At 43.3% G+C, this 22695-nt stretch overlaps 1 protein-coding gene across 2 annotated transcripts in view; it reads left to right on the forward strand.

Moving 5' to 3' along the window:
- Positions 1 to 8232: 8232 nt before the first annotated feature.
- The window catches only part of LOC117255659 (heterogeneous nuclear ribonucleoprotein L-like), a 29261-nt gene continuing 14798 nt past the window's right edge, over positions 8233 to 22695 (forward strand). For both annotated transcript variants that reach the window (XM_078166719.1, XM_078166720.1), the window contains exon 1: positions 8233 to 8530. In XM_078166719.1, the coding sequence (XP_078022845.1) occupies positions 8354 to 8530 (177 nt within the window). In that variant the 5' untranslated portion in view covers positions 8233 to 8353. The remainder of the gene's footprint in view (positions 8531 to 22695) is intronic.

Genomic DNA, 22695 nt, shown 5'->3' on the forward strand with positions numbered 1-22695 from the left:
GGATTAGAATATATGACCTTCACATAATCCGCTCCAAATTAATCTATATTTTTAAAGTCATTACTAAAAGTGTGTGTCATATAAAAACTAAAGTGATGCTCAAAGTTGTCACAGTGAAATTTAAGGTGTGCTGATGGATTCACGTCATCAACTCATGCATTGAGTAACATTACAAGTTAACGTTCCACCTTAAAAGCTGCCGGCAGTCGGCCCAGTGAATGAAGTTATTTTTTTCTCTTTCATTTTATAGTTGTAGTTTACTGATGTATGAACAGAGGTTACATAAAACCAGAGTGAGCGTCCTCTACTGACCAATCAGACTGCAGGGTTTCTAGCTCCACCTTTTAGTACCAGATCTGTGTGCTAGGTACCCCAACAGAGGGGGGACCAAACATGGGGACGCTAAGGAACGCTTCTGTTGGGACCATCCACAACTTTCACTGTGGAAACTGAAACTATGAACTGAACTGTGGAAACGGGGCTTTATCGATTCACAGTGAAAATGTTGCTGCATGAGTTTAATTAGTTGGTTTCCATAGAGTGACTGATGCGCTTCCTTCCAGGCAGCTGATGCTTTCGTGTCTGATGAAACTTTCTCAACCAAAAAGCCAAAGTGTGACATTTGCTCAAATATCTGGTCTGTTTTTGTCTCGACACATTTTATTGTTACAGTTGTGTGTCACGTGTTTAACAGAACCGATAAACTGATTTACATGATAACTTATTGCTGACAGTCTAGGACAGCGGCCCCTTCAAGCTTCATATGTGCAACATGTAAGTGACTCTACTGATGATCCACATTTAAATCAGGCTTACAATAAACACCTCTGTAAAACCTAACATGATGATGTTGACCCAAGTCTACCTGCAGTGTAACTGAACACCGAGGTGCAGCCGTCACCTGGTGCATTTTTTCATTCTGTATCACCTCTTGACATTTGTACTGTATTTATTCTTATGCACCAAAACAGCACGACAGATACCTTTAATGTGCAAACCCTCTTGGCAATAAACCTGGTTTTGATTTCAGCTGGAGAGAGTCATGTCTCTGTGCATTTGTCACAGAAATTTTAAGCGAACTTTTGAAAGGTGGCAAAAAAAGAAATGTGTCTTAGATGTGTTTCCATCAACTGGTTTGGAGTGAATTATCTGGGCTACACAAAGTGTCAGTGAAAACATGGACGCTTCACACACACAAGATCTATACAATCAGCACAGGTTCAAGATTAGAGTCACCAATTCAGTATCTGACCAAATGTCTCCCCTTCTGTTCCTGAGATATGACGTTAAAACATGATGATGTCACAGTCAAGCTGACCTTTGACCTTTGTACCTTCATTATTTTATCCTGTTAGATATTTGTGTCAAGTTTGGTCAGAATTAGTGAATGAGTTTTGGAATTAAGGCTAAAAATATGGTTTGTGAGGCCACAGTGACCTTTGACCTTTTGCCACAAAGTCTGATTTTTCAGATGGACATCATGCACATGTAGGTACTGCTGGCTGTTTGCACACTGTGATGTGTGTGTGTGTGTGTGTGTGTGTGTGCGGAGTGTGTGTGTGATGTGTAGGCTTTTCAAGTTGTTTTTTGTTGTCTGTCATGCACTTATATTCTGCTGTGCACACACAGGTTGTGTGATGATGATGATGATGATGATGCAATTTGTCAAGAGGATCTTTAAGAAATCAGCTGTTTGTGTTGGTGGTAACTTCCTGTGTGCTGTGTGCTCGTTGCAGCGGCTCCAATATCCGCATTTAGTGTGAATATTAAAAAAGTATGGTAATTGATGGTGGAGGGAGAGTTGTGCATTTTCTCCAGTCACTCAAAAACATGTAAAGCTTCTGGGAGGCAAAAACGAAGAAAACAAAGTCACATCCGAGTCGCCTCTCTCCTCTGAAAACTTAAGAACAGTCCCTGTCACTGAAGGTCACACTTGCTGTCACAGAAACATGGCTGATAACCAAACCAGTGCCAATAAGAACCAGCAGGGGGAGCTAAAGAGTTTCCAGCTTGTTGAAATGTGTTTTTCACTTTAAAGGATCTTTACTATGGAAGCCAATCGTGACCAGTATTTAAATTAAAGTGCATTTGCTGAAATGCTTTTTCATTTTAAGAATGTGGCTGCATTATTTCACTCATAAATAAAATTAATAATCAATCATCCTATTTACATTTTCTTTTTCAAGACTGCTCATTCTTTCACTTAATTAAAATGAAAAAGAAAAAAACATTTGAGATTTAATTTTCGTGGTCTGTCCTGCAAAATAGTGCCCATAATTCGAAAATGATTTGGCAATCTGAGCGGCGCAGGAGAGTGACGTCAGTAGCCGCTCTTCTTCAGCTCCGTGCTGACCATGGTGCTACCCATCTAATACAGTAGGGGGCGGTGTGCACATTTGATATATGGACGCATCACAGATCATGGCGCTCCCTGAGATTGTGCTTTCTAAACATTGTGATTTCCCAAAACTGAATAAATACCACATATAACAACACGAAACTGCTTTGCTAGCTCAATCATGTTGTAACTAAGATATCTGCTGGAAAAAATAATTTTTTCATGGACTGTTCATTGAGTTACGGAGTTAATACGTCCGCTGACTTGACGGTCATTTAAGCTAGTAGCAGGTGCGTGTCTCTCAGTGTTGCAGCCAATATTTTGCGCCATGATCTGTGATGCGTCCATATATCAATACCGTATTAGATGGGTAGCACCATGGTCAGCACGGAGCTGAAGAAGAGCGGCTACTGACGTCACTCTCCTGCGCCGCTCAGATTGCCAAATCATTTTCGAATTATGGGCACTATTTTGCAGGACAGACCACGAAAATGAAATAGCAATGTCCTCTTTGTTTTCTTTTTGATTATGGCATAAAATGAGCAGTCTTGAAGAAGAAAATGCAAATAGGTTGATTGAAATTGATCAAATAATGTAGCCACATTCTTAAAATGAAAAAGCATTTCTGCAAATGCATTTTAATTTTCAAATTTTACATTTCAAATTGAATTTTGGTATCTATTTGCTGGGGTATATTTTGAAAATTAAATCTCAAATGTCTTTTTCTTTTTCATTTTAATTAGGTGAAAGAATGAGCAGTCTTGAAGAAGAAAATTAAAATGCAAATAGGATGATTGATGATTAATTTTATTTATGAGTGAAATAATGCAGCCACATTCTTAAAATTAAAATGCATTTCTGCAAATGCATTTTAATTTAAATACTGGTCACGATTCGCTTCCATACTTTACATGAATGTGTCTCACATTTGAGTGTTTGATAAAAAGATGGGAGTGAAATCAAAAATCCAAAGATTGTTTATTAACATGATGTATCACTGTGTGAAGAAAAAATATGTCCAAAGACCCTGAACAAACTTTAGGGACAAAACTTTAAACCTGATCCAATAAAAGACACTGAGACAGGTGAAGCTGTTTTCACTCACAGACAGCTTTTACCATCTGTAAGGTCATATAATAATTATTATTGTTATAATAATGATATAGGGAAAAGGCTGAAATAAAACTTACTGATACATATATATTTATGGTCAACACCAAAATGAAGCTCTCGTCAGTCAGAGAGACGATACTTTTTAATGCTTAGGCTGTAACTTTCTTCATCAACCTGCCATTCGCTCCTTGCACACATGCTCACGCTCTGTCTCTGGCCGTCAGTGTGCAGGGCTGTCAACTGAGTCATCAGCTGTTCTGCCGTAGTTCTTTCTTGCTGCAGCCGTGCACGCCCTCCACCTCCCCATCACCACCCAGTCTTCTCTGATTCAGACTCATTTGCCTCTTCAGTCGTCAGCTTCAAAAGCATCAGCCGCCACCACCTCCACCAGTGTCTAGACTGCATGGGGGGAATTAACTTGCTGCTGCTCAGATGTCCCTCGATCACAAAAATCTCCTTCTGGTGTCCGAACAAAAGACCTCTGTTCATCTTAATCAGCACAGATCTTCCATTAATCTGTACACTCATATTTCGTATTAAACTTTATTTCATTATTCCGTCTCTCCCGATTGAAGTGATCGTGGAAACGTCCGTTTTTCTTCGAATGTGCGGTGTGTTTGTCGTTAAACTAATTCAGGTCTCATGTTGTCTTTAATCTCACAACATGGGAATTTAGCACCGAGGTATCAGCACTGACATCAGCTGTGTTGTAGCATAAGTAGCCTGCAGAGATGCTTCAATCTTTGTAGCAACCAAAAATGTAATAACTTGACCAATAATGTGACAAAATGTCCTGACTGATACTCCAATAACGTTACAGAACCAGGAGTCAGTACATAATGCACCCGGCCCAGGTGCCAGTCCCCGCAGGTGGTGGGCCCACAGGGCAGCAGCTTCATGTCATTCATTCGGGCTGAGCCCAGCCGGGCCCCATGGCCTAAGGCCCAGCTACCAGACACCAGACGCTGGGAGAGAGTTACTGCCCCAGGCGAGGGAGTTCAAGTATCTCAGGGTCTTGTTCATGAGTGAAGGTAGAGTGTGAGATGGATTAAGACAGGTCTGATGTGGTGTCTGCAGTGATGTAGGCGCTGCGGCAGACAGTGGCGGTTCAGAGGGAGCTGAGCCAGAAGGCAAAGCTTTCAATTTCCTGGTCCATCTCCGTCCCAACCCTCACCTATGGTCATGAGCTCAGGGTAGTGACTGAAAGAATGAGGTCACAGATACAAGCGTCTGAAATGAGTTTCCTCTGTGGGGTGTCTGGGCTCAGCCTTAGAGATAGGGGGAGGAGTCAGACATCTGGAGGGAGCTCGGAGTAGAGCCGCTGCTCCTTCACGTTGGAAAGGGGCAGTTGAGGCGTCTGATCAGGATCCTCCTGGGCGCCTCCTGTTAGAGGTGTTCTAGGCACGTCCAGCTGGTAGGAGGCCCAAGCCCGGTTCTAGGTGAAGTGTCAAAAATCGGTGCCTGGAAGTGGGCCTGTAGGCTCCCGACCTTGAACCTCTTGTCTCTTGTCAGTTGTTCTCAGATGTCAATTTGGTACCTTAGGCTCAGCTGGCAAATACTTAAAGAAACACTGGAAACAGGCAAAGTCCGATGCAATCAAGTTTAATGTGTCAACAGGCTTTAACACATACAACTTAGCGAGTCAGACTCCGGATTGTGACTGAAAACCTGCTCTCAGAACCCTGGCTTATATGCTGGTGGAGATTCAAATGAGTCTCCGCCTCTTTTTGCTAATCGTTCCCTCTTAAGACCAATTCTATTGGTGGAAAACCTTTCTTTGTGTCCAATTCTGATTGGGCCCATTTTTAATGGTGTAATGCAGCCTGGAATTTCCCAAGTTTTCTTCCCTTAGGTCTGGTCTCACTTTCACTCTATTTTTAAAAAACATGTGTATTTTAGGGACTTTTCTATACAGACCTCAGTGCTCTCAGTCTTATGCAAGGTGAACCTTTAGAGTGCAATCTGTGAATGTGTGTATGTATTACAACATTTGAGTATGTGTTTCATCGTTAAACAAGACACAGTGTGTTCTTTCAGTAGGTGCATACAACATGATTACTTAGTCTGGTGCTATGGTGCTATGAGTACTTTGACACATACATCAATGTTTTATCATATTTAAATGTAGATCAAAGAACTTTATAATGCCTTATACATAAAAACATGATTATATAAGTTTCTTAATCAATTTATACATCTTAACCTTACTGTTTGATTTGTTGGCACAAACTTTTACACTACATAGGCAGGCACATATGAGGGGGCAGTCATAAATGTGAAGGGGGCATCATACTCCAGCACATTTTTGCCATAGGTAGAGCTGACAAATAAAGATCACTCACTCACTCACTCACTCGCAGGATGTGGGGACGCTGTGTGAGTGCCCTATAGAGGGTGTCAAAGCACCGTGGTCTCAAATGTGCTCATCGCTTGTTTTGTTGTTGATAACAGTGTTTTCGACATTGAATTGTTGTTAGCTGTGTGTCCAACCCCCAACCTAAAGAAATGGACTGCACTTTGTCAGGCCTCTACCCTAAGACCTGTCCAACTTGGGTGTCCCACCTGAAGACTAACTCCTGCTGGTATAGCTCTTAGGGTCACTGAGGCACACAAACCCCCTGACCACAATAAGGTGGCAATCCCTCAGGGAGGAAAACTGAAAAATAAAATAAACAAAAAATAAAATAAAAATTAAGAAAAAATAAAATAAAAATATCCTTCATCCAGGCACAACCAACATCTTAACATTCATCTTATTGGATGGCCATTAGGCATCTAGGCATATGAAATAAATTTGAACCTAATAATTACAATAACCTCACTATAGCCAGTATTTACCAAAGCTAGTCTTATATATAAAAAAAAACTTATCAAACTAACAGAACTAACAAACACAACAGATATAGGCTAGAGCAGAACATTTTATATTTTTTTGTTTTGTGTTTAGTCATTTTTTGTATTTTTTTGTTTGTTAGCAATTTAACAGATGTCTCTTCACTCCACTCTCCTTTGAGCTGCTGAAAGCTGCAGGAGTGAAAAGTTAATAAAAGCTTTGTAAAAATCGCTGTGATTATCAAAGAACAGCGTGCAGAACTAGAGGCTGGGCGGGGCTTTATGTAGGGGTCTGGCACACACTGACATTTGTCCTCAGTATGTGACATGCAGCAGGCACTCATCTCTCGCTGTGCTTGTGTGATTGAAGAAACGTTTGCACTGACAGGCTCACTCTTTGTTGTTAACTATATATTAAGTATCTCACGACATGAGACGCTACGACGAGTTTAACGGAGCTTCACCTACTGCTGCATTCTGCCTCACTGAGACTGAGAAACCTGACGCCGGTGCATCTTGGCTCATTTGCATACTAAATAGTGATTGGTGCAGAACAATCCTGCCTACCTTCCTGGCGCTGTGTGAACGGCAGCCTGTTGCAGCAGCTCCTATTTTGTGTATTTTAAATTGCTGCTGTGACATTGAAATTTCCCCCGGAGGGGTTAATAAAGTACCTACCATACCATACCAGAAGAGAAAATGAATTAATTTATTCGTGCAGGTCTGTAGCTTACTGCAAAGTATGAGTCTGTTACACAAACACAGTCTCACAGTTACACACGTAATAACAGAACAGAAAATGATTTATTCATGAATATGACACTATTTGTTCAAAGATAGTGTCTGTGAATATTAATATTTTCCTCATTCAGTGATGCAGCAGGTCTGACTGGCAAATAGGCTATTAGTAGTAGTAATCTGTCATGTAACAAATTCATGTAGCCTAGTTCACACAAATTAACTCTCACTCTTTAATCTTTATTTTATCACCAAAGTGGTAAATACCAGTGGGAAACTCGGATTTTTTCACATTTAGGAAATGGGATGGGGTTCTACCCAAAGTCAAGCACCATAAAAGTAACGTATAAGTAACGAGTAACGTAAAAAGTTACTTTTCACAGAGGGTAACTAAGTAAAGTAAGGGATTACTTTTTTAAGAAGTAACGAGTAACGAGCAAACACTACTTTTTAAAAGTAACTTCCCCAACACTGCCTGCGAAAATGGATGGATGGGTTACAAAACTTACAGTCTCCATCCATGTCAGTGAAAACATGGATGCTTCACACACAGAAGATCTATACAATCAGCACAGTTTCAAGATTAGAGTCACCAATTCAGTATCTGACCAAATGTCTCCCCTTCTGTTCCTGAGATATGACGTTAAAACACGATGATGTCACAGTCAAGATGACCTTTGACCTTTGTACCTTCATTATTTTATCCTGTTAGACATTTGTGTCGAGTTTGGTCAGAATTAGTGAATGAATTCTTCAGTTATTACATCTCCTTCAGTCCAGACTTCAGCCTGACTGATTTACACGAGTTGTGTTGGAAAGTAACTAAGTACATTTACTCAAATCAAAGCTTTGTTTCCACTGAGGGAAACGGTTTCAGCTTACAGAGACAGACAGGAGGTCTGCGTCACTGTGATGTGGAGTTACATTCCTGGTTAGCTGTTGCTGTGAGTGAGTGTGTGCACACCAAGTTGTCTATAGTTATATCTTGCTTGAAAATATATCGATATATCGTACATAGTGGTTATATAGCGCAGCCCTAGTGTGTGAGAGACATGGATAAAAAGAGGGGGGGGGGGGGGGGGGGGGGGTCCACAGAGACTGTGTAGCAAAGGGCCCAGAATTTGGCGCTACGCTCCTGTGACAGCTGATCTTCATGAGAATGAGGCTGAAACTGTGGCGGAGTGACACCTCTGTGTTCGTCATATCTTTGGAGAGAGAGAGAGAGACAGAGAGAGAGAGAGACAGAGAGAGAGAGAGAGAGGTGCGGGTGTCACCGTCTCCTCCTGCGTGTTACCGACAGTCTTCATCCGTTAATTCACCGTCTGGTCTGTGATGGAGGACAGAGAGGACAGAGGAGGAGGAGGAGGAGGAGGAGGAGGAGGATACCACCGGGCAGCCAAGCGGCTCCGGACGAAAGAGGAGGCCGGCGGAGAGGAGCCGGAGGACGGGGAGGAGGAGGCAGCGGGGAGCGGAGGCACCGACAGCAGCATCCGGAGGAGCGGAGGGAAGGTGGGGACAGTTTCTACCGAGCCTGCCGTTAAAATCCGGTCAGGATAAAAAACATGTTGGTGACGTCAGGAAACTGAGACAGAAGCTAGTTTACACTAAATTACAGTCAAATGGACGTGACGGGGGAGAGTCCTCTGCACGTGCTCTGTGTTTAAAAACTCTTTTCTGTCTATGGAGATGACGTCACTGAACAGATGACAGGGGGTCTGATGTTCTGACGGTGAAGAGTCAGCATCATCAGAAACAGGTTGCAGCAGGAAATAGCTCCAACATGTGCATGTGAAGCAGCTCTCTGTCAGCTCCTCAGGAGGTGTGACAGGAGGCTCAGAGGCTCTTTGGATGTGTTACTGCCTCCTTAGGAGGAAGTCACGGTGCCCACGCGCTCATGCTCTTTCGTTTGTCTGTAAGAGGTGTTCAGATGTTCTGTGAGTGAGTGCTGCAGGTGTCTGAAGATGTTCGCGGGTGTTTCCTGCTGCAGGTTTCATGTTTCCGGTGAAGCTCCAGAACCTCGAGGAGAGCGATGGAGTGCCAGCGAGTTTTGAAGTCACAGTCAACCTTTGATGAAAAATAATTGGGCGGTCAGTCAGAAGCTTCATGTAGAAGCGTTTCAGAGTCTGGAGACAGACCAGGGGCTGGTGGTTTGACTCCTAGTGTCCACGTGTCAACCACGCTGAACCCCACGTCCCTCTTGATGTTCAGGCCGGCGCCACGTGTGAGTGGATGAGAGCCAAACTTTGTTGTTACAGAGTGTCCTCTGACTTCATTCAGCCTCCTCATCGGGCTCTGACGAAGGTCTTTTACCTGCAGTGGTCTTGAGTCAGACCAGCTGCACTTTGATGTGGAGCTCCATGTTCCTTTGGCTGAAACTGAAATGTGTTTGGTTGGATGTGTGGAGGAGAGATAAGAAAGTCTCTCCTGTGAGCTGCTGCTCGTCTCTGCAGCGTCTTCGTTTAGACGTTCAGCTGCTCTGAATCTTCTTTTTCATCACGGCCATGCTGCCTGTTCTCCCATGTTTTTGTGTCTGATGGCAATTCTTGAGAGTCCAGTACTGAGCGAGAGCGCCGCAGCCGGCAGCCACTAAACCACTCTGTTCACACCGTTAACGTACGCCCACTGCAAGTGTTTGTTTTCGTCACTGAACAACATCATCCTCACTGTGACCTCGTCACATGTCCACGTTTGGTCATGGACTTTCCACGTCCACATATGACGTCCAAGGTACCCTGGGTGTGTTGGTTGTTGACGTTCTGGGACGCCGTGTCAACTTCAGCCTGTTACATGCATTGTCTGTTTTCAAAATACACTTCTGTTTTCACAGGAAATTTAACTTTTACGTACAGTCTCTTTCAAAATAAAAGCACTACATCGGTACAGCACTGCAAATCCACTTTTTTTCTTCAACAACACACACACACACACACACACACACACACACGGTCGGGTTTAGGACAGACAAACGGGGTTTGGCTTTACAATCTTACAGGAAGCAAACATCGGCCTCCCAGGTGAAAGTCTGTGGTTGTAGTTTATCTAAAACGTCATCTTGTTGAGTCGACATCTAAACCAATCAGCTGTTAGACCAGGTGGAGGCCAGGTGGTGCAGTCGGTGGAGAGCAGCTACAGTGCCTGGCTCTAAAACTGGCTCTCCACTTTTGTAATACATCAAAGCAAGTCGGGATGAAGTCAGACACAAAACTAACCAGCATGCATTGTGCGCAGATCGCCGGTGATCAAATCTGCGCAGGCCTGTTATACATGTAACTGTATATTAAATGCACGTTCTTCTCCTGAATCCAGACGACATGCTCATAAACACATTTTATAATATAATTTGCTTCTTTTCTTTTCGGACAGCTTGTCAGGGTGCTTCATTCACATCTCAAGTATTTCTTATGAATTGTACATTTACTTTTTCTTTATCTGTTTTTGTGAATACATTTTTCAATCAGTCGATCACTCACCAAACGCCGGTTTTTGACAACTTCGGAGTGAGACCGCGTTGTACTGACAGGTTCAGATTTATTCTAAGTGTATAAACAACATTTTGGAAAGGATCCCTACAGAGATAGACCTTTGTGTTAAAGACTCAGATCTTTTTTGTTTAACCAGACACAGCCCCAAAATCACCTTCACCAAACCCACCAGAATAATAATTAGTAATTTTATCATCATAAATCAAACAACAGAAACAAAATAAAACTCACAAAAAGCATCTTGGTTCATCTTTGCACTGTTCCAACGATCACCAGCTCTGGTTGGTTGAAATGAACTCTTAATTCACCAGTTAGATGTGACAACAAGCTGCCTCTGTACACGCTAAAATAACTGTGTATTTAAATGGAGTCTGGTGGGTTTGGTGACGTGATTTCAAATTGTTTCTGGTTAAACTCAAAGGATCTTACTCTTTAACACAAAGCTCTATCACTGTAGGGATCCTTTCATACTGTGTCAGACACTGACAGTAACAATCTCAGCATGTCAGTGACAAAACAAACACTATTAGTGGACGTATGTTGACGGTGTGAACAGAGATCACAATGAGGCCTGTTTTGTGGCTGCCAGCAGCAGCGCTCTCACTCAGTACTGGACAGTTGTCTGAAATTGTTGTTCCCATCAGTCACATGAAAAAACAGGGTTCAGGTTTAAAAAATACCAAAGTTACCCTGTAAAATATTATGAAAGGATCCCTACAGAGATAGAGCTTTGTGTTAAAGAGTAAGATCCTTTTAGTTTAACCAGAAACAGCCCTGAAGTCACCGTCACCAAACCCACCAGACTGCATTTAAATAAACAGTCATTTAATGTGTACAGAGGCAGCATGTTGTCACATCTAACTGGTGTTTCATTTTGTCTTTGTTGACTTTGAGTGAAGCGAGTTATATGATGATAACATCGCTGATTATTTAAATGGAGTCTGGTGATGGTGATTTCGGGGCTGTGTCTGGTTAAACAAGAAGGATCTTACTCTTGTGTCTCTGTAGGGATCCTTTCCATAATGTTAAGAATAATAATCTGAGCCTGTCAGTGACAAAAACAAACAGCAGCAGTCTCTCTTTGTACCGGACTAGTTTCAAACACTGTTTTTTATCTATCAGTTACCTCGACACACACGAGAACATGAGAGAACAGGGTCCAGGTAGAAAAAAGCACAATTTGTCCTTTAATCACACCAAATGATCATCACAGTGTTTATTTACCCGTCCATCCTCACTGTCATCACTGTGGCTCCAGAGAGCTGTGATCAAAGCTTAACAACCCGCATGAGTCGCACTGTTTTAGGGAAGTCTTAAATCAGCTTCGAGGCGGCTTCAGGTGTTTGGAGATATTTGTGTGTTTTGAGTATCGTGCTTCAGGTGTGACAGCGTGATCTGTGTCTGCTTGTTAACCATCTGCACCTCCCCTGCATGACAATATGGCCTCTCTGTGAGGAACTGGCAGTGACAGGAAGTGGCTACGCTCAGCAGGAAGTGAGGCCATCTGTCCGCTGTGACGAACGGGCCTGTGGTATTCTGAGTCTGTGACCTCGTCCTGTAACGGTTTTGTCTTTTGACTGAAACATCTCGACATATATTTGCTGGATTGTGACTGAAAATGTGACGAGGTTCTCCTGGTCCTGTTGGAGGTTCTCCTGGTCCTGTTGGAGGTTCTCCTGGTCCTGAGAAACGTCAACAGGCTTTCAAATGTTTTATAGATTATAAGGGATGTTTGGCTTTTTGGAGGGTTCAGAGAACACCAAGATGGTCTGATTAAACTTTAGGTTATGGACCTAAAGGTCCTTCAGTACTGTGGGTACATTCAGTTGTCTCCTGCAGGAGGGTTTTAGAAGGATGAGCAGCTTCCAGAGGTGATGTAGGAGACTTTGGCGGTGCTGAGGAGGATAGAGTACACAGAGGAGTCGCTCTGTCACAGTTTTTGTAGCTCTGTTGGACCTGTTAGAGTTTTTTGAAATCTTTCAGGAGGTTCTAGATGTTCTGTGTGATAATGGATAATGTTTTATAGTCACAGAGGAGGCCGTATATGTAAATCTGATGATTTTAAAGGTGGTTCAGGAGGCTGAAAAACAGATAGGTATATACGTGCAGTGCAGTGTTTGGTGAATCTGAAAGTGTTCAGCGGCTGTGAGTCACTGAGATCAACACTCACACACTCCTGCATATGTGTGAGTGTGTGTTTTATCTTGACTCACTGAAGGATGTGAGAGAGTTCAGTGAAGTCTGATCAGACAGCCCGCTGGCTGCAGCTTCCTCCCTCCTCAGCAGATGAGTCAATGCTCTGGAGACAGAGAGCATCATGGGACACAGATAACCAAACAGCAATGCTTGTCCCATCGGGCCGAGACACCAAACAGACCGGCAGAGGCTAAAGCCGTTTGAGGACAATCCACTTCCTGTCAGACAGACAGACAGACAGACAGACAGACCAGTTTTACATTTGAATTATTTAAATCTCGCAGCTCCTGTTTTTTTAATTAGTCTCCTCCCTGAGAGAGCAAAGTGCTCTCAGACAGAACGAGATTAAAAATTAAATTAATCAAAACGCCAATTAAAGTTCGTCACGTGTTTCACCAGTCAGACCAGTCTTACTGCCGGTGCTGGGCAGCAACGCTTTACAGTAATGATGTTATTATTATTATTATTATTATTATTATTATTGTTATTCAGGGGCAGCTGTGAGAGTGGGTCATCCACTAATCAGATGCTTCCATCGGTGTGTGAGTGTTAAAAACAGAGTAGCAGGTGGCATCTTGTATGGTAGCCTCGGCCATCAGTGTATGAATGTGTGTGTGTGTGTGTGTGTGTGTGTGTGTATATGTATATCTTTGAGCGGTCAGATGACTAGAAAGGAACTATACAAGTGCAGGTCCATTCACCAGTTATTACTTTGCCCTGTAACAAAGCAACGAGTTACTGTGAAACGCACACTCAGCAGAGTGCAGATCTCTACCAGGCGACCGCCCGAGCTGATCGCAGCCACTCCAGGCCAGCCTCAGTTTCAGTGCTTTTTGCGTGTTTTTTTTTTTTTTTTTTTAGCTTTTGTCGTGTTGACATGATAATGATACAGCGTGTTTCGAGGTTCACGTGACGTTGGATGATTTGGCCATTTCCTCCAGAGAGCAGGTAAAGTGTAAGGAGCTAGGGAGGGGGGCCGGGGGGCGGCAGGAACCCCCCCAAAACAGGTAGAAGGTAACAGAGGTAAAGGCTTTTGCACACTGAGTTCATTTTTGTCATCCTAAATTCTCACACGTCTATAAATAAACACGTGTTAGTCACATTTGAACACTGACTCAGAAACTCTCGTCCGTTGTGAAAGTTTTCGCAACAGGTTAGATTTTCAGTGTCTTCTTAGTTTGTCTCATACTGGGAATTTTTGCAATGAATAGAATATAGAATAATAAAATGCATCGGATTTAATGTGCAAAGTCCCTGTGCATAACGTTTTTATTCATTTATTTTTTTTATGGATGTTGGTTTATAAAACGCATATGAAAAACGTGGACAGATACACACACTTAACCCAAAAAATCACAACTCGTTACAACCTCACTATTGTAACCGCCTACTGATCTGAAATCCAACAATCAGTCATTCCTCGGATTCGTAATTGTTTCCCATGCACATCACTAAACACGAAGCTAGCTTGAAAGATGGAAACGCTTACATTTAGAAAATAATCCCAGAACTTTGATTTTGTCGGGAGGAAAGACAAAAACATGGTTGTTCCCGGTGGCGGTACTAAGACTCTATCCTCTGTGAGAAACACGACCTCAGACCTCCTGAAGCACCAACTACGACAACAGCAAAGCAACGTGAAGCTCCATGAAATAAACCCCACCAGGTGAGTCGTCTTCGACCACAGAGGACGGCTTTAGCTCTACATTGGCTCAACAGCCCAAACTGGACTTTGACCATGGACACCTGCTCCAAGAGACGAACTAATGAAACTTGTCTGGATATGTGTTGGAAGACATGTTGACTATCTCCATGACTGACTCTCCGTCTTTTAGATTGAGAAAATGATGGTCACAGACAACAGAAGACCCATCTATCTATCTATCCATCCATCCATCCATCCATCCATCCATTTTGTTCCTCTTATCCAGGGCTGGGTCACTGGGGCAGCAGGCTGAGCAAAGGACCCCTGACGTCCCTCTCCCATAGGACGTTTTCCAGGTTCTCCTTAAAGGATGCCGCGGTGTTCCCAGGCCAGATGAGATATAAAATCCCTCCAGTGTGTTCTGGGTCTGCCCTGGGGCCTCCTACCAGTGGGACGTGTCTGAAAAACCTCTACATGGAGGCGACCAGGAGGATCCTGATCAGATGCCAGAACCACCTCAACTGACCCCTTTGGACGTGGAGGACAGCGGCTCTACTCTGAGCTCCCTCAGGATGTCTGAGCTCCTCCCCCTATCTCTAATTCTGTGTTGGAACTACGAGCGACACAGCGACAGCAGGGCCAGCTACATTATAGCTGATTTGCTTGTTAATCTAATTTCGTTGTCACAGCTCATGTTTGTGTCTGCTACTTGGTCCTAAAAGTATCAAATAGAAACAAAAACCTGATTAGTTGACGATTAACCGCATCATTGGGGTGCTGAAAAAATTTGAGGCCAGCTTAACTTTGATTCGTAGCACGTCATGTCCATCTGCAGCAACAGGTGTCAATTTGTAGCCTCATGTCACCAGCTTCCCTTGAAAATGAACTGTAGGCTGTTGCTAACACAGCATAACGCTGAGCCCAGCCACCCGACGGCGGCAGATGACCCCCCAGTAAAAAATCATTTCCAAGCTATCTAGCCTGAGCTGTTCTTACAGGAGGTTACCCTTACATTCACACAGAGGCGCACATTAGGAGTCTGAACGTAGTAACCAGTTTTGTGGGGTGTAATGGAAAAATAATGTAAAGACTGTCGGCAGGAGTAATAAGTACAGTAATAATATTACTTTAAAGAAAGTTAATGAGTAATAAATGCATTATTTGAGTGACGAGCCCAACACTGGCTGTCCACCAGTCATCTGGGGGGTCATTTGTCACCGTCGGGTGGCTGGGCTCAGCGTTATGCTGTGTAATGTGTTAGCAACAGCCTACAGTTCATTTTCAAGGGAAGTTGGTGACATGAGGCTACAAACTGACACCTGTTGCTGCAGATGGACCAATGATGTGGTGAATTGTCAACCAATCACGTTTTTGTTTCTAGCTGTGAAACTGTTTTATTTAGCGCGCACCCCCCAACCCCCCCACTTCCTGTTGTGTAAGCGGCGACTGACTCACCTGCTGAGCTGCAGTGGATTACATTCAGACGTGCCCTCTGCAGAATTCAGCTGACATCAAAGCTCCTCTGATCTTGTGGTTTTCATGGTTATAATAGAGAGCGAAGATCAAACCGGTGAAGGTGTAAAACTGACCTGAGAACAGACTGATGCCGAGAACAGAAATAGATCCAACATGGTGATAAATTGTCAGTAAGGGCCCACGTCCACATTTTTCTCTCAGCGCCGGCGTCTTTCTCAATTGTTCCAGATGAGGAGTGAGCGCATGTGGCCGCCTGGAGAAAAAGCATCGTGCCCAGCATCTTTTTCCAGAGTGCTCCGCCTTTATTGTGCAGCTGAGCTCTTTAAGTTGGAAATCTCTGAACTTCTCAGAAAGGGGCCGGTGACGTCACTGCCGCTTCTAGCAAGGCCACTGTCTGCTATAAAGCAAAGACAGAAAGCTAATATTTTGGGATCAGATCAGCCGGCGGACACTTGACGTTGCTTGTGAATGTTGTGCTTTTATCACAGTTCACTTTGTACGCTTGATGCTGTGCAGCAGGGGTGTAAGTATAGACAGTGCAGGCAGTGTGGTTGCACTGGGGCCCGTGGGGTGGAGGGGCCCGATTGTCACCTGGAAATATGCTTGTGTTCAAAGAAGAACTCACCTTAAATCAAAAATGGTGCGAATTTTATATATGTGAAAAAAGCATGTTTGTGCGTGAAAATCTGTTTTTCTGTAGTGATGATGGCTTCTTTTTTAAACCGCCTTCTTCTTCTTCTTCTTCTTCTTCTATTTAAAAGACAACATCACCAACATTTGACTGTTACCTCCGCCCACACATAAACCTGACCTATGCCACAATGTCAGTGCTGATTACAATGTGTCACTGTAGCTAGGAGCAAGTTGGATAGCTAGCAAATGTTAGCGTTAGCTAGCAAGCTAACGTTAGTGCTTGCATTATTGCTGATGGTGCCAAATCATTACAGACCCAACAAACATTACTGACGGCTTCTGTTCAACACCAGTATTGGTATGTAGTGCAAAAACCATGTATGTCATGTATGAGAAGTTTGCTATGTCACAAAGATGGCGACCGTTGAGGGTGAGAAGTGTTTTGAGTGCGTCAGTAGTAGTGATGTCATGAGAACTGATACTCGTGATACCTTTCGATTCCATGATGAAAAAAAATGTTGATACTCATTTTTTTGAAAAAAAAACAAACAAAAAAAAAACAGAAGAACTGATACCAGCGTAAGAATCAGTGCTATGACTCTTCCGGAACTGATGGGGGCAGTATACACCATATAGCGTTACAGTCCATTCAGAGCAAGGGGGTGACGAGGAAGTAGAACTACACATGGCGTACCTACACACGAAAGGATGGCAGAAGCAAGCGCTTGAACATAAGCTGGTATGGTCCGGTACTGCGCACCACTTAAAGATTCAGTGGCGGTGCGCAGTACCAGGAAGAGCAGAGAGCTGCTGCCTGCTAAAGCCCACATTCAGAACCAGTCACGGCCGCACATCAGGCCAGAAAATAGATCTGCTAGCGATATATGCAGTTTTAAACACCACTTTGTCTGTAATTGCTTTTAACTCGTTCCGAATTGCTTCTGAACCGTCCGTGCTGTGTTTTGGTCCATGCTGGACGGAGCCTTGCTGCCCGCCCGGACATCTCCCTCTCTCGCCAGCCCCTCCCCTGGGAGAGAGTCCGGTGGTCTCCTATGAGCCCAGCCTTGAGACATGCAACTCCGTTAAATGTCATTCAGCTCATCAAAAGATATCCCAATTAAAATCAGTAGCGTACTGATACACTGATAAACGTCTACTTCCGAAACACAGCGGTTGGGGTGCGTTTGATTTATTGTACTGGGACGTTTGATTTTTCCACAACTGGACCACGGACATCAAAAACTGCCATTTGCACCGGGACAGGACAAACAATAAATGAAACCAGCGAAATTCCACACGTTCTTGTGGTCGGCTCAAACGCTGTCAGCGTGATTTAAAAAGTAAATATTTAAATAGTTTATTGAGTTTATTGCGGATGTTGATCAATGTTTTTTACAACGAAAAATAGGTAAAGAGAACAAGAAAAAAATGACATGCATGGTTTTAAGTGTTCATTAAGGTTTCATACATGCCAGCACCCTAAACATTAAAACAAATATTTTACTCGTACACGTTGACTTTGCTTTTTAAAAATGCTTTAAGCGCGGAGGGATGAACAATATGAAGCAATGAAGGTTTTGGTAATAGTACGGGCAAGAATTTAAAACTACTTTCACCCCTGTATATAAGTAATATCAATCTGTTGATAGAAATGTTATTTTATATGCAAATATATTGATAAAGTTTTTCTTGTTTAAGTACATGGGATCTAAGGATTTCTTTTTTTTTTTTTACCGTGGTATTGACTTTTGTATCCAGCATCGTGTAATTTTACTGGTATGGGCACCGACTACTGAATTTTTGGTATGGTGACATCCCTAGTACATTGCATTTTCCCGTACCATGCAGTGTGAACACCCTCAAAAGGCAAACCCACCTCCACCATGCTCTTCTGTTTTTGTAAAATAGTATCAGTCTGTAACAAAAGTATTTGCCTGTTCTTCACAAAGTATAAAAATCTGTAATTTAAGATATAAAAACCTTTTTAGTTAAACTAAAAATTCGCTAGTTTAGGTCCTAAAATCGCTCAAGACTGACAAGCTGGGTACATCTTCAAGTGCATATAACATGAAAGTAGCAGTAAGTCATGTGTGTGTGTGTGTGTGTGTGTGTGTGCGCGCGCACGCTTCATAACTAGTAACTAGGGCGCACTAGGGCCCGTCATAATAATGTGTACTGTTCATGTAGCATTGCATTAGCTACCTAGCTAATGTCAGTGTCAAGATTGTTGTCATAGAAACATACCCATGCGCAGCCGTCCTTTAAAACATAAGTGCTGGGTGCGTTGCTGAATGAAGCGCTCCCCAGCGCCCTGCCACCGCATTACTGCTGAAGAAAAACACTATGTGGACACAGGCATAAATGTCCTGCTCCCCAGAGGATGAACCCTTTGCATATTTCTTGCCTCTAGTGCCACCCTCAGGACAAATTTGACATCTTTAGCTGCACCACAAGTCAAACTTGATAAATCAATATGATAAAGATGCGTGCTGCTGTTTGGTTCCTTCCATGTACCCTCACTCGTAGTCCAGCCGCTGAGCTTTTGAATGTCTCCTTTCACTTTAAAAACTTTCAGATGGCTCATTTGACAAGTCAAAAGTAATCTGCACCTTGTATCAAGCAGAATTTAAATATCACAGAAGTACTTTAAGTTTGAGCTCCCACCTACGAGCTGAGCACACAGGTGCCGCTAATCAGACTGATGTCAGCGGGGAACTGCATCGCCAATGCTGGCAAAGCACTAATTTGGAGTGAGCGAATCACCACAGACCTGTGGATGAAAGGAAATCTAATAAGTTAAATACAGCGCTGCTAAATGGGCGGAAACTGACTGCGGACCTGCTGTTTTAGTCCTGTGTGTGATTTACCCTGGCTTCATGTCAGTAGAGAAAAACTCTGCTAGCTGCTAGGCTAATCTTAGTAGGCTATAAGATAATTAATGTGCTGGTGAACCCTGTGAGCTGTAATGAAGCCTAATTTTGTAATGCTAACATTGTTAAATGTTGCTGTTGTCCCTGGCTTCATATGAGTAGGGGAAAAGTCTGCTAGCTGCTAGGCTAATTTGCATAATGTAAAATGCCATAGACTTGTGCTAATACAGACAAGTGTTTGTGAATGCTGCAAGTTATAGTGAAGCTGATTTGTGTTTGAAACTGTCTCTATTAAGCCATGTTTACTGTGTGTTTGATGTGTGTTTGATGTGTGTTTAATGTGTGTTTTGAATCAACTAAACTTTACAGCACTTCACAGAAACCTCCACCACCAACTAGTGTTGTGGAGGTGTAACTGCAGAGTGACACAGACACACCACCGCACAAGTATGTTATGTATTAAGTCCTCAGGTGGACATGCTGTGACCAGTCATGTGTCTTAAGGGAGCAATAGTCTGACACATACAGGACCTGTATGAATCAGATCATGACACTGAACTGGAACTCCTGATAAGTGAAAATGCTTTCACATTAATTGGATCACTGGACGTCAGTGACACATCAAAATAATATTAGAGTAACTGTACTTTCTCAACAGGAACAGTGTGATCCTTTGCTGAAAAAAGCCAGAACAAACTGTCTTTGACTGAATAAGCACTCTGAAGTTGTCTCCTGCCTCTGAGTCCTGGTTTGGAGTCACACTGTTGCAGCAGCGCAGCTCTGATTTGAAAGAAATAAATCTTAAAGTTAAGATCATAAAGTCAGTTTCTTTGCGTTCATTTGATTCCCGATCAAGACACTCTAGTAAGAATTGATTCACCTCGTTAATATGAACGACAGAACTGTTTTAAAATGCAATATAATGGAATTTTAAACATGCGATTATTTGCGATTAACTATTGAAATTCAGAGATTAATCGTGATTTTAAAAAATCAATCATGAGACAGTCCTAGCTTGTGCACAAGAAACCCGTCTTCAGTTTGTTCATATTGTGGCTGTAGTGGGCACTGCAGCCTGTAGGAGGCACTAACAGGACTAAAATGTTCCTGTTGTTTCAGTGTGAGTCGAGTGACTCGTCTTTAAAAACACACACAGCGTGTTAAACCTTGTTCAGACATCACAGCTGCGCAGCTACGGGAGCTGCACAGGGACAAACTGTCAGATCTGTTCACATCAGAGTTTAGAAATGATGTATCATCCCGCCTGGTTAGCTGCGTTAAAAGCTCGTTAGCTCAGCAGGTGATCCGGCTGATGTTCACAGTGAAGCATGACTGAGGAAGAGGAGGAGGAGGAGGTGATGAGGATTAATGGCAGCAGGAGGGATGAAGACGGGGAGGAAGAGGAGGAAGAGGAGAGTCAGACGGAGCTGTAATGATGCGGCGGCCTGACGGGAGGAAGCAACATGTCAGTGAGCGCTCAGCCACGGGCTCATTCTCTCACACACACACACACACACACACACACACACACTAAATAAAGACACACATTCACCAAAAAAAGCTGAGGCTCAGTCGCCATGGTGACCGAGCGGTGTGAGCTGCACCTCCTCTGTGCTCCTGCAGGAGAGAAACAACTTGTGTCTCTGTACTGTTTCTCTGTTGACTCATGACTGTGACACCTTTTCTTCCTCCTCAACATCCTGCATCTTTCAAGCACCTGCCTCCCGCTTGGTGTTGCTACGGTAACCGAGGCCGGCGTAGGTGCAGTGGAGCGTGCACTCGTCTGAACCGACCACAGTCTGTAAAAATATTTCACCCGTTTTTCTCTGAAGGGGAGGCGCTGAGGGCTGCAGTATGAGGTTTACACTCACCACCATCTCAGTCCGTATAGCTACAGACAGAAAATACTCATGCAGACAAAAATAAGAATGAACCACATGAGCTGCGACCACCCACAGGGCCCACTGTGATGGGCCGAGGCAGCTGTCAGTCAGTGCAAACACGTCCCACACATCTACAGTCAACTTGTCAGGATGCTTTAACCGTGTCGACTGTCCAGACAAACTGAAGGTGTCTGTGTGTGTATTTCTCAGTCTCCTGCACACGTACAAACACATTTCCATTTGTGCATCAAAAAACAGATTTAAATAAAAGGAAAACAACACAGAAACACACAAATGTAGAAAAAAAGTTCATTATAAACACGATAATACATAAGCGTAAATACTGATTATGAAATACTGTTAACCTTCAAATAAAAGCCTCGTCCCAGTTAAACGCCCACTCCCTTTCTATGAGCTGAGTGTTGCTACACAGTTTGACAGATAAACGCCTGTCTTAATTGACCCTTCGCTAAGCCCCGCCCCTTTGCAATGGTCCAACAAGCTGTCGGAGTACGCATGGACTGACTCACTGCACTCCCTGAAGAAATATTATCATGGTTTGGTCAAATGAAAGAGTGATGTCAGAGAGAAGCAGACAGAGGGGTCTGCAGTCTGTGTTTGAAGGATATATCCAGGATGTCAAACTGACTCAGCAGCAACAACAGGTCAAAAAGACAAAGATAGTTAGAAGCTAAAGCCGAACTATAGGCTGCAGATCACAGTGTAAAAGTGAACCACCACATCACTGCTGATCGCCACACAAGACAATGAATATAAAGGGAAACTTTGCTGATATTGAACCAGCTGTGTGGCATCACAGTGTGTGCAGATGAACAGAGTTTGGCTTCACCCCTGTGCCGCTGTCAGCATTGGACCTCGGTCACCAGGCGGGCAGGGATCTCTGAGGCACAGTGCCATGACGCATGGCTGGTTGAATATGAGCAAAGTCTCCCTGCTTCCCTTCACTGGTTCCTGTACAGCAGGGTCAGTCTTTGTTTCACTGTTAGAATCATTAACGAGCAAAAGCAGCATGTGTATACATTCAGTAGGCTATATCGTCCACTGTTACACACATGTTATTATAAACATATGACTATTGTCACACATGTATACTGTCAGATATTAATATATACTTTCAACATATTGTACCACAGTAGCCAGAACTATAACTATAATATTATTACTTTCATTAATGTTGTTATAAGCTACTGTCATTACCGTCTGTCCTGCATCTCTCTCTCTCTCTCTCTCTCTGTCTCTCTCTCTCTCTCTGTCTCATTGTGTCATACTGATTACTGTTAATTTATTATGCTGATCTGTTCTGTACGACATCTATTGCACGTCTGTCCGTCCTGGAAGAGGGATCCCTCCTCAGTTGCTCTTCCTGAGGTTTCTACCGTTTTTTTCCCCGTTAAAGGGTTTTTTGGGGAGTTTTTCCTTATCCGCTGCGAGGGTCATAAGGACAGAGGGATGTCGTATGCTGTAAAGC

This window comes from Epinephelus lanceolatus, chromosome 3 (genome assembly GCF_041903045.1).
Source record: "Epinephelus lanceolatus isolate andai-2023 chromosome 3, ASM4190304v1, whole genome shotgun sequence".
Lineage (NCBI taxonomy): Eukaryota > Metazoa > Chordata > Actinopteri > Perciformes > Serranidae > Epinephelus > Epinephelus lanceolatus.